This window comes from Hyla sarda, chromosome 3 (assembly GCF_029499605.1).
Source record: "Hyla sarda isolate aHylSar1 chromosome 3, aHylSar1.hap1, whole genome shotgun sequence".
Taxonomy (NCBI): Eukaryota; Metazoa; Chordata; class Amphibia; order Anura; family Hylidae; genus Hyla; species Hyla sarda.
The window spans coordinates 241,912,834-241,930,296 of NC_079191.1; the positions used below are offsets into that span (position 1 = coordinate 241,912,834).

The following is a 17,463-nucleotide window of genomic DNA, read 5'->3' on the forward strand; positions in this document are numbered from 1 at the left end:
AATTGGGACATTTAAACTTGCTTTTTTTTTTTTATTCCAATCTAAATTTAATAGGAGTCGGAGTCGGTGCATTGTTTGCCGACTCCGACTCCAGGTACCCAAAATTTCGTCCGACTCCACAGCCCTGCTTGAGAGGGAGGCACCCCCGCCCCCCCCCCCGTTAGTGTAACTGTTGCTTTAAGAGCAGAGGGGCTGGTGGGAGTAGACGTGCCCAGCACAGATAGGAAGACAGCTCCAAGCCCTCTGACCTGTCCCTGCATCAGGCCGTGCTTCATCCCCCCGATAACTTCATGAGGAACAACTGCCTCAGCTCCTCTTCATCCCCGGCATCATGTGGCCCTATATCAGATTACACTGCATCCCCAGTGAGTTGAGGGCCGTGGGCTGTGTGAAAAGTAGGTAACTTTATAAAGATGAGCGGGTCAGGGCTTTGCAAGTTTTCAGTGTTTCTCAACAAAAGTGCCTACATGTTGCAAGATTACAACTCCCAGCATGCCAGGACAGCCTTTGGCTGTCCGGGCATGCTTGGAGTTGTAGTTTTGCAACAGCTGGAGACACACTGGTTGGTAAACACTGTGATATATAGATAGATAGGTAGACTGGGCATAGATCAGTGTTTCCCTACCATGGTGCCTCCAGCTGTTGCAAAACTACAGTCCAGACATGCTGGGAGTTGTAGTTTTGCAACAGCTGGAGACACCCTGGTTGGAAAACACTATCTATGTCCTATCTATCTATCTATCTATCTATCTATCTATCTCATATCTATCTATTTATCTATCCCATATCTATCTATCTATCCCATATCTATCTATCTATCTATCCCATATCTATCTATCTCATATCTATCTACCTAAATTATAGGAGCAGGGGGTTAATGGAAGCAGGGGGGGGGATTGTAATGAAAGCAGGGGGGTTAATGGAAATGGGTGTGTGTGTGTGTGATGGAAGCGCAGGGGGAGAGAATGTAAAGACGGGCAGGATGGGGTTAATGGAACGAGCAGGGGGGGGGTTAATGGAAGCAGGGGGTTAAGGGAAGTGGGGGTGTATGTGTAATGGAAGCATGGGGAGGGGTTAATGGAAGCAGGGGGAGGGGGTTAATGGAAGCGGAAGAGGGGGGTTAATGGAAGCAGGGTGGGGTTAATGGAAGCAGGGAGGGTAATGGAATGAGGGGCAGGATGGGGTGAATGAAAGAAGCAGGGGGGGTTAATGGAAGCACAGGGGGGGGAAGGAAGGAGGGGCAGGATGGGGTTAATGGGTGCAGGGGGTAGTGGAAGCATGGGGGTGAATGGAAGGAGGGCAGATGGGGAGAATGGAAGGAGAAGGGGGTAATGGAAGTGTGGGGTGAATGGAAGCAAGGGGGGGGTGAATTGAAGCAGGGGCAGTAGGGGTGAATGGAAGAGAGCAGGGGGGTCAATGGAAGCAGTGAGGGGGGAATGGAAGCATGAGGGGGGGGTAATAGAAGTGGAGGGTGAATGGAAGGAGGGGCAGGATGAGGTGAATGCAAGGAGCAGGGGTTTAATGGAAGCAGGGGGGTAATGAGAGCAGGGGGGGTCCTGAACAATAGATATATGGGGGGGGGCAGGCACATTCTTTGCACAGGGGCCCCCTGCTGTCTGTGTCCGCCCCTGGTGCCACCCCTCCTATCCCTGCTATTGGTGGTCTAGACGCGACCACCAATAGTAGACCGGGGGCGGGGGGCTTTACTTTCGGTTTCCCCGTTCTGCCCACCCACAATAGGCGGGGCAGAACGGGGAACCGACAGAGGACCGGCGCCGACGTCCACTTACCCCGCGGGCGAGGCTGCGGGCGACCATCGGTGGAGGAGATCGGAGTCCGGCGATGTCGTGCGGCTGGCTCCCTGGATCCGACAGAAGCCAGTAAGTTGCCTAGCAACATCTGGAGGGTACAGTTTGAGACCACTATACAGTGGTCTCTAAACTGTAACCCTCCAGATGTTGCAAAACTACAACTCCCATCATGCCCATACAGCTGTTGGACATGCAGGGATTTGTAGTTTTGCAACAGCTGGAGGGCCCCAGTTTGGAGATCACTGGCAGTGATCTCTAACTGTGCCCCTCCAGATGTTGCAAAACTGCAACTCCTAGCATGCCCAAACAGCAGTTTGTTGTCTGGGCATGCTGGGATTTGTAGTTTTACAACAGCTGGAGGTCCACAGTTTGGAGATCTCTAAATTGTAGCCCTACAGATGTTGCAGAACTGCAAATCCCAGCATGCCCAAACAGCGGTCTCTGCATGCTGGGAGTTGTAGTTGTGTACCTCCAGCTGTTGCACAACTACATCTCCCAGCATGCCCTTCGGCGATCAGTACATCCTGGGAGTTGTAGTTTTGCAACAGCTGGAGGCACACTGGTTGGTAAATACTGAGTTAGGTAACAGGACCTAACCAGTGTGCCTCCAGCTGTTGCAAAAGTACAACTCCCAGCATGCACGGTCTGTCAGTGTAAGGGGTGTATATGTAGTGTTTTACCCTTTATTTTGTGTTAGGGTAGTGTAGTGTTTTTAGGGTACATTCACACAGGCAGGTTTACAGTAAGTTTCCTGCTTCAAGTATGAGCTGCGGCAAATTTTTCGCCGCAGTGCATACTCCTAGTGGTAAGCTCACTGTAAACCGCCGCCAGTGTGAATGCACCCTAAAAACACTACACTACACTAACACAAAATAAAGGGTAAAACACTACATATACACCCCTTACACTGTCCCCCCAAATAAAAATGAAAAACGTATTGTACGGCAATGTTTCCAAAACGGAGCCTCCAGCTGTTGCAAAACAACAACTCCCAGCATTTCCGGACAGCCACTGACTGTCCAGGCATGCTGGGAGTTTAGCAACAGCTGAAGGCACCCTGTTTGGGAATCACTGGCATAGAATACCCCTATGTCCACCCCTATGCAATCCGTAATTTAGTCCTCAAATGCGCATGGTGCTCTCTCACTTCGGAGCCCTGTCGTATTTCAAGGAAACAGTTTAGGGCCACATATGGGGTATTTCCGTACTCGGGAGAAATTGCACTACAAATTTTGGGGGGCTTTTTCTCCTTTTACCCCTTATGAAAAAGAAAAGTTGGGGTCTACACCAGCTTGTTAGTGTAAAAAAAAAAAAATTTTACACTAACATGCTGGTGTTGTCCTTTACTTTTTATTTTCACAAAGGCAAAATTTGTAACGCAATTTCTCCTGAGTACGGAAATACCCCATATGTGGGCGTAAAATGCTCGGCGGGGCACAACAAGGCTCAGGAGTGAGAGCGCACCATCGACATTTGAGGCCTAAATTGGTGATTTGCACAGGGGTGGCTGATTTTACAGCGGTTTTGACATAAAATAAAATAAATACCCACATGTGACCCCATTTTGGAAACTACACCCCTCATGTAATGTAATAAGGGGTACAGTGAGCATTTATGCCCCACAGGGGTCTGACAGATTTTTGGAACAGTGGTCCGTGAAAATTAAAATTGTGATTTTTTATTTGCACAGCCCACTGTTCCAAAGATCTGTCAAACGCCAGTGGGGTGTAAATGCTCACTGCACCCCTTATTAAATTCTGTGAGGATTGTAGTTTCTAAAATGGGGTCACATGTGGGGGGGGGGGTCCACTGTTCTGGCACCACGGGGGGCTTTGTAAACACACATGGCCCCTGACTTCCATTCCAAACAAATTCCCTTTTCAAAAGCTTAATGGCGCTCCTTCTCTTCTGAGCATTGTAGTGCGCCAGCAGAGCACTTGACGTCCACACATGGGGTATTTCCATACTCAGAAGAAATGGGGTTACAAATTTTGGGGGTAATTTTCTCCTATTACTCCTTGTAAAAATGTAAAATTTGGGGAAAAACCTGCATTTTAGTGATTTTTTTTTTCATTTACACATCCGACTTTGACAAAAAGTCGTGAAATACCTGTGAGGTGTTAAGGCTCCCTGTACCCCTTGTTACATTCCTTGAGGGGTGTAGTTTCCAAGATAGTAGGCCATGTGTTTTTTTTTTTTTATTTTTTATTTTTTTTTTGCGGTTCTGGCACCATAGGGGCTTCCTAAATGTGACATGCCCCCCAAAAACCATTAAAAAAAATTCACTCTCCAAAATCCCATTGTCGCTCCCTCCTTTCTGAGCCCGCCGAACACTTGACATACACATGAGGTATCTCCTTACTCGAGAGAAATTGGGTTACAAATTTTGAGAGGATTTTTTTTCCTTTTACCTCTTGAAAAAATTCAAAAACTGGGTCTACAAGAACATGCGAGTGTAAAAAATTAAGATTTAGAATTTTCTCCTTCACTTTGCTGCTATTCCTGTGAAAGGGTTAACACATTTACTGAATGTCATTTTGAATACTTTGAGGGGTGCAGTTTTTATAATGGGGTCATTTATGGGGTATTTCTAATATGAAGACCCTTCAAATCCACTTGAAACCTTAACTGGATTTTGAAAATTTGGTGAAAAATTGGAAAATTGCTGCTGAACTTTGAAGCCCTCTGGTGTCTTCCAAAAGTAAAAACATGGCAACTTTATGATGCAAACATAAAGTAGACATATTGTATATGTGAATCAAAATATTATTTATTTAGAATATCTATTTTCCTTACAAGCAGAGAGCTTCAAAGTTAGAAAAATGCTAAATTTTCAATTTTTTTCATCAAATTTTGGAATTTTTCACTAAGAAATGGTGCAAGAATCGATAAAATTTTACCAATAACATAAAGTAGAATATGTCACGAAAAAACAATCTCGGAATCAGAATGATAGGTAAAAGCATCCCAGAGTTATTAATGCTTAAAGTGAAAGTGGTCAGATGTTCAAAAAGGCTCTGGTCCTACAGTGAAAATTGGCCTGGTCCTTGAGGGGTTGAGCTGCAGTGGAAAAATTGTTACATCTCAAACTTGCAGCGAGAAACTCACTGTAAACACCCGCCCGTGTGACTTTACCCTGTACATTCACATGGGGGGGGGCAAGCCTCCCGCTGTTGCAAAACTACAACTCCCAGCATTTCCTTTGGCTGTTCGTGCATGCTGGAAGTTGTAGTTATGCAACAGCTGGAGGCTAACTGGTTGCAAAACCAGTGTGCCTCCAGCTGTTGCAAAACTACAACTCCCAGCATGTTCGGTCTATGAGTGCAACAGCTGGAGGCACACTGGTTGCGAACCACTGAGTTAGGTAACAAACTCTCAGTGTGCCTTCAGCTGTTGCAAAAACTACAACTCTCAGCATGCAGTGACAGCAAAAGGGCATGCTGGGACTTGTAGGTGATAGCTATCATGCCCCCTCCCGTAGGCTTGCATTTAGGGGCGTGACGTCACACGGGGGCGGAGGCGTGATGTCACACACCGCCGGCCCTGCAGTCGACCGTAATCAGTCCCGGAGCGAACACGCTCCGGGGACTGATAACAAACAGGGTGCCGCGTGCATGATCCCGGGGGTCCCCAGCAGCGGGACTCCCGCGATCAGGCATCTTATCCCCTATCCTTTGGATAGGGGATAAGATGTGTAAGCACCGGAGTACCGCTTTAATGTGTTACCGAGATCATGTATAGAAAAATAGTCCACAATGGGGTGGAAGTATTCTTCCATGTTTAGATCCTTATGGATTTGCTCATTCTTGGAATCATGTAATTTTTAGTTGGTTAGAAGGGGGCGGGGAGTGTATGTAGCATTCCATATTGATATGTCTATGATTAGAAATTGTCCATCTTAATATCATGAGGTTCCTCTGGACAGAGTGATATGTAACCTTTTTCTTGTATGATATCCTAACCTAGTAGCTTTTGTTTTATTGTAACAAGTTACATACTACTCACATGTCTTGTTCTGCTATATATAGTCAATTAACAAGATTGTAATGTTTACTAATATATCTCATTGATATTCATTTGCATATATCATTGTTTTTATTACTCATTTATGTTTATAATCTTATAACCAATAATTCTGCATACTTTTATAATACCTGTGTATTATGGTATATTGCAAAACGACATCCTTAAGCGTTAATGTCATTACGTCATAAAAAGAACTTGTTGATATCTGAGGAAATAGTCGGACTTAGATGTGAATTGTATTGATTAGCTTTGTCTACAATTCACCAGGTCATCATTTTTTATAATTTTCATAATTTTTAATTTTTCATAATTAATAATTTTTTATGACCATAATTCATCATTGAGTTATTACCGCACGACAGACTCTACCATTAGGGTGTATACACATTTAAAGTATCCTGCGCATATTTGATGCAAAGAATTTAATGCTGCAGATCTCAGTGTAAACTAAATGACTGAACACAACATAAAATGTGCAGGTACGTGAAATGATCAGTCGTGCACAGCCCACACCCGGCCGATCAAAACTTTTCACATGTCTTTGTGACATGTCAAAAGTTTTTTTTTTTTTAAATGACAATGGCACCTAAAAACTGCTATAAAGAGATAACTTTATAAATTGCTTTTAAATTAATATTGTGCACAATCTGCCAGTCTGCGCTCCTTTTCTCACCAATGTAAAGATATCAGATCAGACACTGCTTGACTGTGACTTGAGTCTCTTTTACTCATTGTGCCATGATGAATCCACATAAACAGCAATACTCCAAGGCAATCTAAGGAGAATATAATGGAGAGGAAGCTGGAGCAGTACTATCGGGAGTTACAGTAGACGCCTGAGGCTGACATTGTCAAATGTCACTTACTAGACAGATGTCGAAGAAGTGAGATGGAGGGAGTGGGCTACAGATGGAGGGAGGGATTACCACATTTTTCAGTCAAGTATTTGGACTACAATGTTGATTTTAGGTACGTAAAGAATAATAGAAGGTTGATCGACATATAATGTGTGGCCTGAGGTACTAAGTACTGTTATTACTTTCTTAGGAACTAACAATTAACCACACATTCACTGTATAAACCTAAACTGATATCAAATATATCATGTAGCTAAGGCTATTACACCTTTAACATACTATTAGATTCCATGTTGGTAACAGAGTTAAAGAGGTTTTCCAGGAAAATTCAGGTTGATGGCGTACTGACACCTGGCACCCTTGCCGATTGGCTATGTGCCAGATCTTTGGCGCCAGCATACACAGTGAAACAGATAATTTATTTAACTAGACATTTTTGTAGTAAAAAAAAAAAACAACCTTAAGTAAAGACACAAACTTTTATTGTACATAGTGACTTAGAATAAAGGACAGGTATTGATGCTGACTGCCCCGTTGACAAAGGACGCTTTACTGAAGCTCACTGGTGTCTTGTCTATCACAAAGTTGCGGATGCAGCCTGTGAAAGAATTTCTTGTGGTCAAACTTGGTGCAAGCAAAGGATCTAAAGTAGGGAGAAAATAGAAACATTTTAGGAAATATTTGAATTTATAAACATAAAGTGAGATTTGAACATCATGCTGTAAACTTGTATACCTGGTACACCTCCAACAAACATAGGCTCCATGAAGCTGACTTGCTTTCTATTTAGAGGTCCGACCACATGGTTTATCTCAGAATCCACATCCAGTTGCACCACATTTGCATCTCTTATAACTGTAAGAATATGTAAGGAGATTAGTAACCATTGCAAATGATTACTGTATTTAAATAATAATAATTAAAAAAAAAGTATATACATGCATGTGTGACATTTTCAGACCCTTTCCCCTTTTTCACATTTTATGTTTCGGCCTGGTGCCCAAATAAAATATAAACTATTCCCCCATCATTCTGCGCTCAATATCCCATAATGGCACAGTGAAAACAAAATACGCTGAGGTTTTATGCTAGAAGCCAAAAATCTGAAGCAAAAACTAATTATATAGTAAGTATCTATCACATATAAGATTGAAGAAATCCATCTTCACCTTTCTACAGAATTTGTTAGCACTCCAATTTCTCATGATACGAATTTAATACATTAACTCGAGATGCTAGCAAAACCCTCAATATGCTACAGTTCATATCACAACCACTTGGTGGCCACATATAGACACATTTTCAAAGCTGATCATCTCATGTTTTGCATGTCACTATATGATGAGCCAAGGAGAATGGTAAGTAAAGACATATCTGACTTGTATTTAAGTGTTTGGAGCCCCATCAGGTAGGTACTATACACAATCTATACTGGCAATCTATGACTCTATGCACAGGAACTATCCAACATGGGAGAGGCACACTAGTGTGATGCTTATACTGCAGTAGAGTATGGGGGAAAAGTACAGAACTACTTTTTTCAAGATTTGGGTAGGTGCATGCAATAGCTTTAAAGGGGTACTTCACCCCTAGACATCTTATCCCCTATCCAAAGGATAGGGGATAAGATATCTGATGGCGGGGTCCCGCAATATAGCAAGCCCCCTCCCATAGACTTGCATTGAGGGGACGGGGCGTGACGTCACACGGGGGCGGAGTCATGACGTCATGGACTTCCGTTCCCGTGGTCGTGACCCAGACCCTCCAGCGCTTCCGGATAAGAAACAGGTGGGTGCCGCATGCTATATTGCGGGGGTCCCCGCAATCAGACATCTTATCCCCTATCCTTTGGATAGGGGATAAGATGTCTAGGGGTGGAGTACCCCTTTAAGAATGGATGACTTTCTATGGGGATTTTTAGAGACTATGCTCCTAACAACATTCATTCATTGTTGTTAAAGAATATACAGGGATATTGCTAGTGCAGACCTAAATTAGAGTAAGCTTGATAACTTGCAGTAAAGTAAGATGGTTTTACTAACCTCCAATTCTATGCCATTGTCCATCACAGAGACTCTGCTTCGGAACAACATGTGTAGAGAACTCTTTACTGCCAAAGTTCACTTTTACTACAACCTATATTGAAACATAAATGATAAAAATATATGAATTGGACTGTAATGTAATAGCAATACCGCACATATTTCTGCATGCTTAACTGGACAACCTACACCTACAGAAATATCCTTACCTGTCCCTCCTTCATGTGCAGATTTAAATATTCTCCATACGTATTTTGAATGTGGAACAAAATACCCGAATTGCTCCTTGGACGAACTTCTACTACAAACTCAAATTTTACCCCAGTATCAAAGGATTCCGCTGCAAAGAAAAAAATTACATTGTTTTATTTTTCTTACCCATTAAAAGGTATAACCTGGAAGAAACAAGAATTGAAGAGAAAAACACTCTAGTCCATGGCACTTGTAAGAAATGGAAGCAGGGAGACCAATGGGTCATATCCCACATAGACATCAATCATGCAAAGAAGAAGGTGCAATTCCAGCTCCCTGAAAAAGTGAATTAAAACTTCAAACTTTAATATACGTCCATATTAAAAACGAAAAAGTGGCAACATGTCACTAATAAAAAGTGAACAAACGCCGACGACGGCCATGATTAAGGGCTAATATCTCAGCCCGAAACGAGTCTGTGTTTTTTCACTTTTTATTAATGACATGTTGCTACTTTCTTGTTTTTAATATGGACGTATATTAAAGTTTGAAGTTTTAATTCACTTTTTTCCTGGGAGCTGGAATTGCACCTTCTTTCTATGATTGATATAGCCTGGAAGATTGTTATTTTGTTTTTCTCATTTAGACCAATAACACTTTTTTTTTAACTGGGCTAACATGGTAAGTTTTTCCTTTTGATGTGTTGTGTTGGTTCACATATTCATGTTAAAGAAATGCTTTTGTCAGCACAGGCCAGACAGGGTCTAACTGCTGTATAACACAGTGTTTCAATTCATTAGGTCATTACCTAGAATGACATATCCTCCCTCTGAAGAAATATAGGTTCCGGATTCCATGGGGCCTTCAAAACAAGGTGTAACACTAAATGTCTGGGATGGGCTAGTTACAGAGCGCCCATTGAGCTGCAGGTCTCCAAGGCAGCCATTGAAACTGTACACAGAGTTGATCTGAAGGAAAATGAAACATGTAATTATATGAAACAAGTATAAATATACATATTGCTTAAATTGACATCATGTTTATTTATTATATATTTTTTGCCCCATGACAATCGCCTGCATATGGCATGGAAGCATTCTCCTTTGTGTAGATGAATGCTCAGGTGATCCAGCATATTGAACATTATGATACTTCAGACTGGGCAGATAATGAAAAGCCAGGAGAATAAGGACCCCGTGAAAGTGTCTGAAGAAAATGTGAAAAGTACCTGTACATTCTTCATAGCTTTATCAGGAGCTACCCCTCCTACGTAAAGAGGTGCCCTGACATTCCAATCAGCATGGCGAGCAGGTAGTCTATCTTCAAGAACCCGTAGACCATCGATTATTAGTTTCCCCTTATTCATATCCCGGACACATATTACCTAATCATAAACACAGAACAAGAGATATTTACCATATATTATTATTAGATTGATAAAGCAGACATTAAAACAATGTCGTTTCATAGAAACCACATAATTGTATTACTTTTGAGACAGAAACTGTACCAGGCTTACAACCTTCCCGTCAGCTATAGTTTCTTTTATTAAATTCTGTTCTGACATTTCCATTTCAGATTTGTCAGGCCATATAGAACGGCTTGCCCCATCAAAGAGTCTAAAAGATGAATTGCATTTCTTACATGACCATTAAATACATTGGGGGACATTTACTAATCTAGTCTATTCTGGGTATGCCTATAGACCAGCGTATGTAGTAGTCTGTCTATTGTGCTCCTAATTTATAAAATGTCTCACAGCCCTTGATAAATTCTGTGCTCAGACTTCAGGGCCTACAGCTTAAACTGCATTTAGACCTGCTCCAACATGGTCTGACATTTCAGCGTATTTTGGGCAGATGCGACTTGTCGCACAAAAGTCGCACTTGATCAATTCAGCACCAATGCATTTTCCAATGCATTTCCGTCTAAAATGGACTATCATGCATCATGTTCTAAAAATCCTCTACAGTAAAAGTCGCAGAAAAGTCGCACATATTTAGACTGCGACTTTCTGTGCGACAAATTTAGACATGAAAAACCAGTCTAAATCCTTTGATAAATCTCCCCCATTGAATATTAGTTCAGAGACCACAATAATGCAAATAGATAACCTCCAATAAATGTCACATACCAACTCAACACTTATTCTGCTTTGAAGATCAATAAAAATATCATCACCATGTGGTAAATACATTATACCTACCTATACACTAATGTCTTGCCTTTGGTTCAGATATTCCAGTTTTGTAAGAAACTTTAACCTGTTGGTCAATCCTCCATCTAGCCCCATTCACCTACTCTATTCTCATCAGTTTCAGGCACCTCATCATAAAACGGAAATGTGACATATATCATCTATGCAAGTGATATAATACATTGCCTTTAAAGTTAACCTAAAATTTTGGGTGCCCAAACACATTAGGCCCTGTTCATATCTGTGTTGGAGGCTCCATTCCGGATCTCAATGGAAGCCACAGAGTTTAATAGGGTCTGTGGGTTTTCCATCTGGTGTCCATTCATTTAGCAGGATTTGTGGGGGGAAAGTAACATTTTTTTGTAATGTTGTCACTTTTTGTTGCAATTTTTTTTATGTAGTGCACTTCTGATAATTTTTTGATAATTTATATTTTTTTATGAAATAGGATGTGATTAAAAATCAACAATTCTGGCTTTTGGTATTTTTTACGTTTACGCAGTTCACTGAGCAGGATCATACAAATAAAATACACTGCTCAAAAAAATAAATGGAACACTTAAACAACACAATGTAACTCCAAGTCAATCACACTTCTGTGAAATCACACATCAATTTCACATGCTGTTGTGCAAATGGAACAGACAACAGGTGGAAATTATAGGCAATTAGCAAGACACCCCCAATAACGGAGTGGTTCTGCAGGTGGTGACCACAGATCACTTCTCAGTTCCTATGCTTCCTGGCTGATGTTTTGGTCACTTTTGAATGCTAGCGGTGCTTTCACTCTAGTGGTAGCATGAGACGGAGTCTACAATCCACACAAGTGGCTCTGGTGGTACAGCTCATCCAGGATGGAAAATCAATGCGAGCTGTGGCAAGAAGGTTTGCTGTGAGCGTAGTGTAGTGAGCGTAGCGTAGTGTCCAGAGCATGGAGGCGCTACCAGAAGACAGGCCAGTACATGGAGACGTAGGAGGGCAACAACCCAGCAGAAGGACCATTACCTCCGCCTTTGTGCAAGGACGAGCACTGCCAGAGCCCTGCAAAATGACCTCCAACAGGCCACAAATGTGCATGTGTCCACTCAAACAGTCAGAAACAGACTCCATGAGGGTGGTATGAGGGCCCGACGTCCACAGCTAGGGTTTATGCTTACAGCCCAACACCATGCAGGACGTTTGGCATTTGCCAGAGAACACCAAGATTGGCAAATTCGCCACTGGCGCCTTGTGCTCTTCACAGATGAAAGCAGGTTCACATTTAGCACATGTGATAGAATCTGGAGACACCGTGGAGAACGTTCTGTTGCCTGCAACATCCTCCAGCATGACCGGTTTTGTAATGGGTCAGTAATTGTGTGGGGTGGCATTTTTTTGGGGGGTCGTATAGCCCTCCATGTGCTTGCAAGAGGTAGCCTGATTGCCATTAGGTACCAGATCCTGAGACCTGTTGTGAGAATAAAGGCTGGTGCGGTTGGCCTTGGGTTCCTCCTAATACAAGACAATGCTAGATCTCATGTGGCTGGAGTGTGTCAGCAGTTCCTGCAAGAAGAAGGCATTGATGCTATGGACTGGCCGGCCCATTCACCAGACCTTGAGCACATCTGGGAAATCATGTCTCCCTCCATCCACCAACGCCACGTTGCACCACAGACTGTCCAGGAGTTGGCGGAGGCTTTAGTCCAGGTCTGGGAGGACATCCCTCAGGAGACCATCCGCCACCTCATCAGGAGCATGCCCAGGCGTTGTAGGGAGGTAATACGGGCACGTGGAGGCCATACACACACTACTGAGCCTCATTTTAACTTGTTTTAAGGACATTAAATCAAAGTTGGTTTTCACTTTGATTTTGAGTGTGACTCCATATCCAGACCTCCATGGGTTGATAAATTTGATTTCCATCATTTTTATGTGATTTTGTTGTCAGCTCATTCAGCTATGTAAAGACGAAAGTATTTCATACGATTAGTTCATTCATTCAGATCTAGGATGTGTTATCTTAGTGTTCCCCCTAATTTTTTTGAGCAGTGTATAATAGTTCTGACAATTCTGCACATGGCAATACCAATTTTTTTTTTACATTTATTTTTAAGGGGTGAATTTAATTTTATTTGAGGAAGGGGATTTATATATTTTTTAATATATATGTAGATATATATATTTTTTTAAACATTTCTTATTATTTATTTTACACTTTTAATGTCTTTATAGGAGACTTATTTCATTTGTACTGTACAATGTCATGCCATAGCAAAGCATTGTATAGCAATATTGGCGTTCTACTAATAAAGTCTGCCTTAGGTGACTGATCGGACAGCACAAAGAAGGGTAGGAGATCTCCTGACATTTTAGCTGATTGGACCCACTTAATCACGCTGCGGGGGTCAGATGAGAGCCCCAAAACCCAGCCACCTATCAATGTCAACCTTAGATTCTTTAGTTGCTGTGATCAGTACCGTTAATCAGTGTTAATGGTGGACATCCTTGTGATACCCAATGTCCACCATTGACTGTAAGATGTTAGCCGACTCAATCAAGTTCTATGAAGCAAAAGCTGCTTCTGTGGTCGCTTAATAGACAGTTAACTCGAGTTAACATATTCTCTTCAATTATGTAAATGTCCTATGTCCTATGGAGGGAAGTGGTTAATTGAATTCTGCGATGGATCCCCCCCAAAGACAACTCTGATGCAGATGTGAACCTAACCTTAGATTATCTAATATGTATACGAAAAGAAGGCTCCAGCATGTCAGATTTCAGGTGGCATATTCCTCTCTCCCCAATGAAATAGACATGCACACTTGTCCAAACATACACATATTGGAGCTGGAAGAATTTATCATAGTAATAAAGATTATACTCCCATTATCCATATTTCCACCACAATACTCCATATATATATATACACACACACACACACACACACACACACACACACAGATGTTAAATAATGTGTAAGAGAATGCACATTTTGAATTGTATGTTTTTACAACAGATGTAAATATGTCCCATTTTGTCTCCTACCTCTTGGTGTATTCCTACTCTTATACTATCACAATGCTACTCCACTAGTTTAATGCACCTGTCAGGGGATAAGTACTTACAGTATGCCACACTCCGTCACTGTATGTGTCCTGGCTCTTAATTGTCAGTTTTTCTTCCCCAACATTAAACTTAAAATGTAGTTGACCATCAGCAAGGAAAAGAGTTATAAAGTTGTCTTCATTTTCATCTGACACATAGAAGATCATTCCATGGGATGAATGTGTCCGGAAGCGGAAAGATAATTCAGATCTGTAATAAATCAGAATGGATTGATCCCCATCATCTTATATAACAATGTTCCTTTATACATAAACTATAACTAAACATATAAAAATGAGTATATGTATGACTCCAGCCAACTGGCTTGACAGAAGTGTGGTCTCCATGGTGTCGGTCAACTTACTTTTCATTGAATTGTTTAGGAATGTGATTGAATTCATGGTGACTGTTAGCGGTTCCACCATACAGATAAGCATTTCGGACTGCTCTTGGTCTGCTGGTTGATGAACATTGAGAGATCACATCCGGTTGCTCCTCTGTCTTTATATTCTTAGTACCAACAATGCTGTGTGGAAGATCTGCTTTATGCTTTCCTATCTGTGTTCATATCAAGAAAAATGTAATTAAGACATGTATAAAAAATGAGTAACTACTTTAGTGCCTCCTAACATTACTAGCAGCTGTAACACCTCTACTGTTGTGTAGAGGATGTTTAAGGTTATACATGCTACATTATATGGTATAATATTACCAAGGTTATATAAAAAAACAAAGATACTAACTCTCATAATTAACTCCTATCAAACTTAACTTTTGATAGAGGTACTCTCAAACCAGGGTATTATCCCACAACTCATGTATATAATACAAATAAATAACCCCTGTCAGTTATAAATGGGGCACAAACCTAGGTAGCCCCAGCAACTCAACAGTTTGCCTAGCATCTGCTTTATAACCAACTTCTTAAGGGCAACCCCATTGTAAAACCAAAGCTATCTCACCCAATTGCACCCTATACCTGCAAAAGGACCTAGGGGGAAACTGGTACAAAATATTTCAGAAAACAGATACCAGCAATGGGGAAAAAATATTATTGCATATACCTGTTTCTGCACATCAACAAATCCTGAAAAGCTGTACACCAGGTACCTCTGGTGCTCCCATAGACAATCAATGGAGTGTGTGCTAAACCACCACTTTATTCAGCAGTTATAGTCAGGTCCCCGTTCTGGACATTGCTGCTAGTCGGACATTTATCCCCTTTCCCGTGGACAAGGGGGTATGTTTTTAGCAGGGGCGGACACAGACAGCAGAGGGCCCCTGTGCAAAGAATGTGCCTGCCCCCCCCATACGTCAATTGTTCATCCCCCCCCATGTCTCATTCTCCCCCCCACCCCCATATTTTATCTCCCGGTAGTTAGGTTGGAAGGTGTGTAGGAAGGTAGTCCCATCAGACTAGACACCCTCCCCCTGCCGATTAGCCCCCCCAGTAGGCAGGTAGTACCCCAGATTAGACCCCCCCAGTACACAGATAGTATCCCCAGATTAAACCCCCCAGTAGACATGTAGTACCCCCAGATTAGACCCCCCCCCCCCGAGTAGACAGGTAGTATGCCCAGATTAGACCCCCCCCAGTAGACAGGTAGTACCCCCAGAATAGACCCCCTTCCCCCCAAGTAGACAGGGCCAGCCACCACGTAATGATGCTCACTCACGTTACGTTCTCAGAATACCTAAGGCCGGTGTCGAGACGTAGTGACGTCAGCGAGAGCGTCAATATGTGGCGGCCGGCCCTTATCTGGGGGAAGGTGTGCGGCCACCCTGAGTCCCCAGCAGTTACAGCTACAGGAGAGCGTTTTCACTCTCTGCCCCCTGCTCCACTGGCTCTGGCACTGCCGGCCCGGCCGACAGGGTGAGCAGCCGACCCGGCCCATGTCACGTGAGGGGCCCGCCGCCCTTTCAAAGGGCGGCGGGCCCCCTCACATGTTGGGCCCCTGTGCAGCTGAACCGGCTGCACAGGCAAATTTCGCCTCCTCTGTGTTTTAGGGCCTGGAATATCCTTTTAGGTTTTGACATTTTTTTGAAATCCTATAGTATATCCTCATCCTCTTTAGAGCAGGTGCAAGTGGCAATGGCAGTGATGCAGGATTGCACTTAAAGGGGTTATCCAGGAATAGAAAACCAGAGGTAATTTCTTTCCAAAACTGCTCCCTGTCTGTCTCCAGGTTGGGTTTGGTTCTGCTGCTCAGTTCTATTGAAGTGAATGGAGCCAAGTTGTAATACTACACACAACCTGGAGACAGACAGGGAGTGGTTTTGGAAAGAAATTACCTCTGTTTTTCTATTCCTGGATAACCCCTTTAAAGGTAATCATGTGATAATAATGTTTGAAGGAATGCCTGGGCTGGTACGTAATTCATCATTCCATGCTTTAAACAATTTGCACATAAAAGTGATGATGAACAATTTGAGGTTTAAAAAATTGTTGCTGACCATTGGCAAGACATTTCCTCTCCTGGAAAGGGGTGTCATTGTTGCCTAGCAATGGATAATTCTCCTTCATGATTATGCTAATTTTTACATCTGCATGATCACCCAGGATCAATGATACACAACAGTTCATTTTCTGCATTCCCACTGCCAAATAATCTATTATGATTGCTCAGAAACAACCCAATCATGGTGGTAACGGTCCAGTTATCCACTCATATTCCCCCCGAGAACAGATCTGTGGTCCCCCACAATCTTTGTTTACAATTCTGCAGAGATCATGTGTTATCGCAGCATGTGCCCACAGTGGCCAGTCAATAGATTAAAGGGGTACTCCACTGGTCAACGTTCGGAATTAAATGTTCTGGACACTGTTTTCATGCTGCAGGGGTTGGCCCCACCCCTCATGATGTCACAGCCACGCCCCCTCAAAGCAAGTCTATGGGAGGGGGCGTGGCACCCCTCCCATAGACTTGCATTGAGGAGGCGGGGTAGTAATGTCACAAGGGGCGTGGCCGACCCCCGCAGCGTGAAAACAGCATTCAGAACCTTAAGTGCTGAATTCTGGCCAGTGGAGTACCCCTTTAAGCAGTAATCTCTGCTGCCAGAACAACATGTCATCACTGCAGCTCTATTAACAAGACTTATCAGGGACTTCATAACTAATTACTTCAGAGCAGTGGAAGTTTTAAAATATAGTTATTTGATTAATATTTGCTATTTTGATCTGGAAAACCCTTGAAAGTTTAATACCTTAACACTTATTAACATAACATACCATTTGGCAATTGCTATATTGCTAT

General features: G+C 42.5%; 1 protein-coding gene across 3 annotated transcripts in view; it reads right to left on the bottom strand.

The window, feature by feature from the left end:
- Window positions 1-7,048: 7,048 nt before the first annotated feature.
- Window positions 7,049-17,463, bottom strand: part of LAMA4 (laminin subunit alpha 4) — a 402,692-nt gene continuing 392,277 nt past the window's right edge. For 2 of the 3 annotated variants that reach the window (XM_056566347.1, XM_056566348.1), the window contains exons 33-40: window positions 14,574-14,767; window positions 14,230-14,419; window positions 10,157-10,312; window positions 9,737-9,896; window positions 8,946-9,076; window positions 8,737-8,830; window positions 7,430-7,549; window positions 7,050-7,337 (exon numbers count right to left, since the gene is read on the bottom strand). In XM_056566347.1, coding sequence (XP_056422322.1) covers window positions 7,192-7,337; window positions 7,430-7,549; window positions 8,737-8,830; window positions 8,946-9,076; window positions 9,737-9,896; window positions 10,157-10,312; window positions 14,230-14,419; window positions 14,574-14,767 — 1,191 coding nt within the window. In that variant the 3' untranslated portion in view covers window positions 7,050-7,191. Of the gene's footprint in view, window positions 7,338-7,429; window positions 7,550-8,736; window positions 8,831-8,945; window positions 9,077-9,736; window positions 9,897-10,156; window positions 10,313-14,229; window positions 14,420-14,573; window positions 14,768-17,463 lie in introns of all 3 variants that reach the window. The other variant, XM_056566346.1, reaches the window with a different exon arrangement.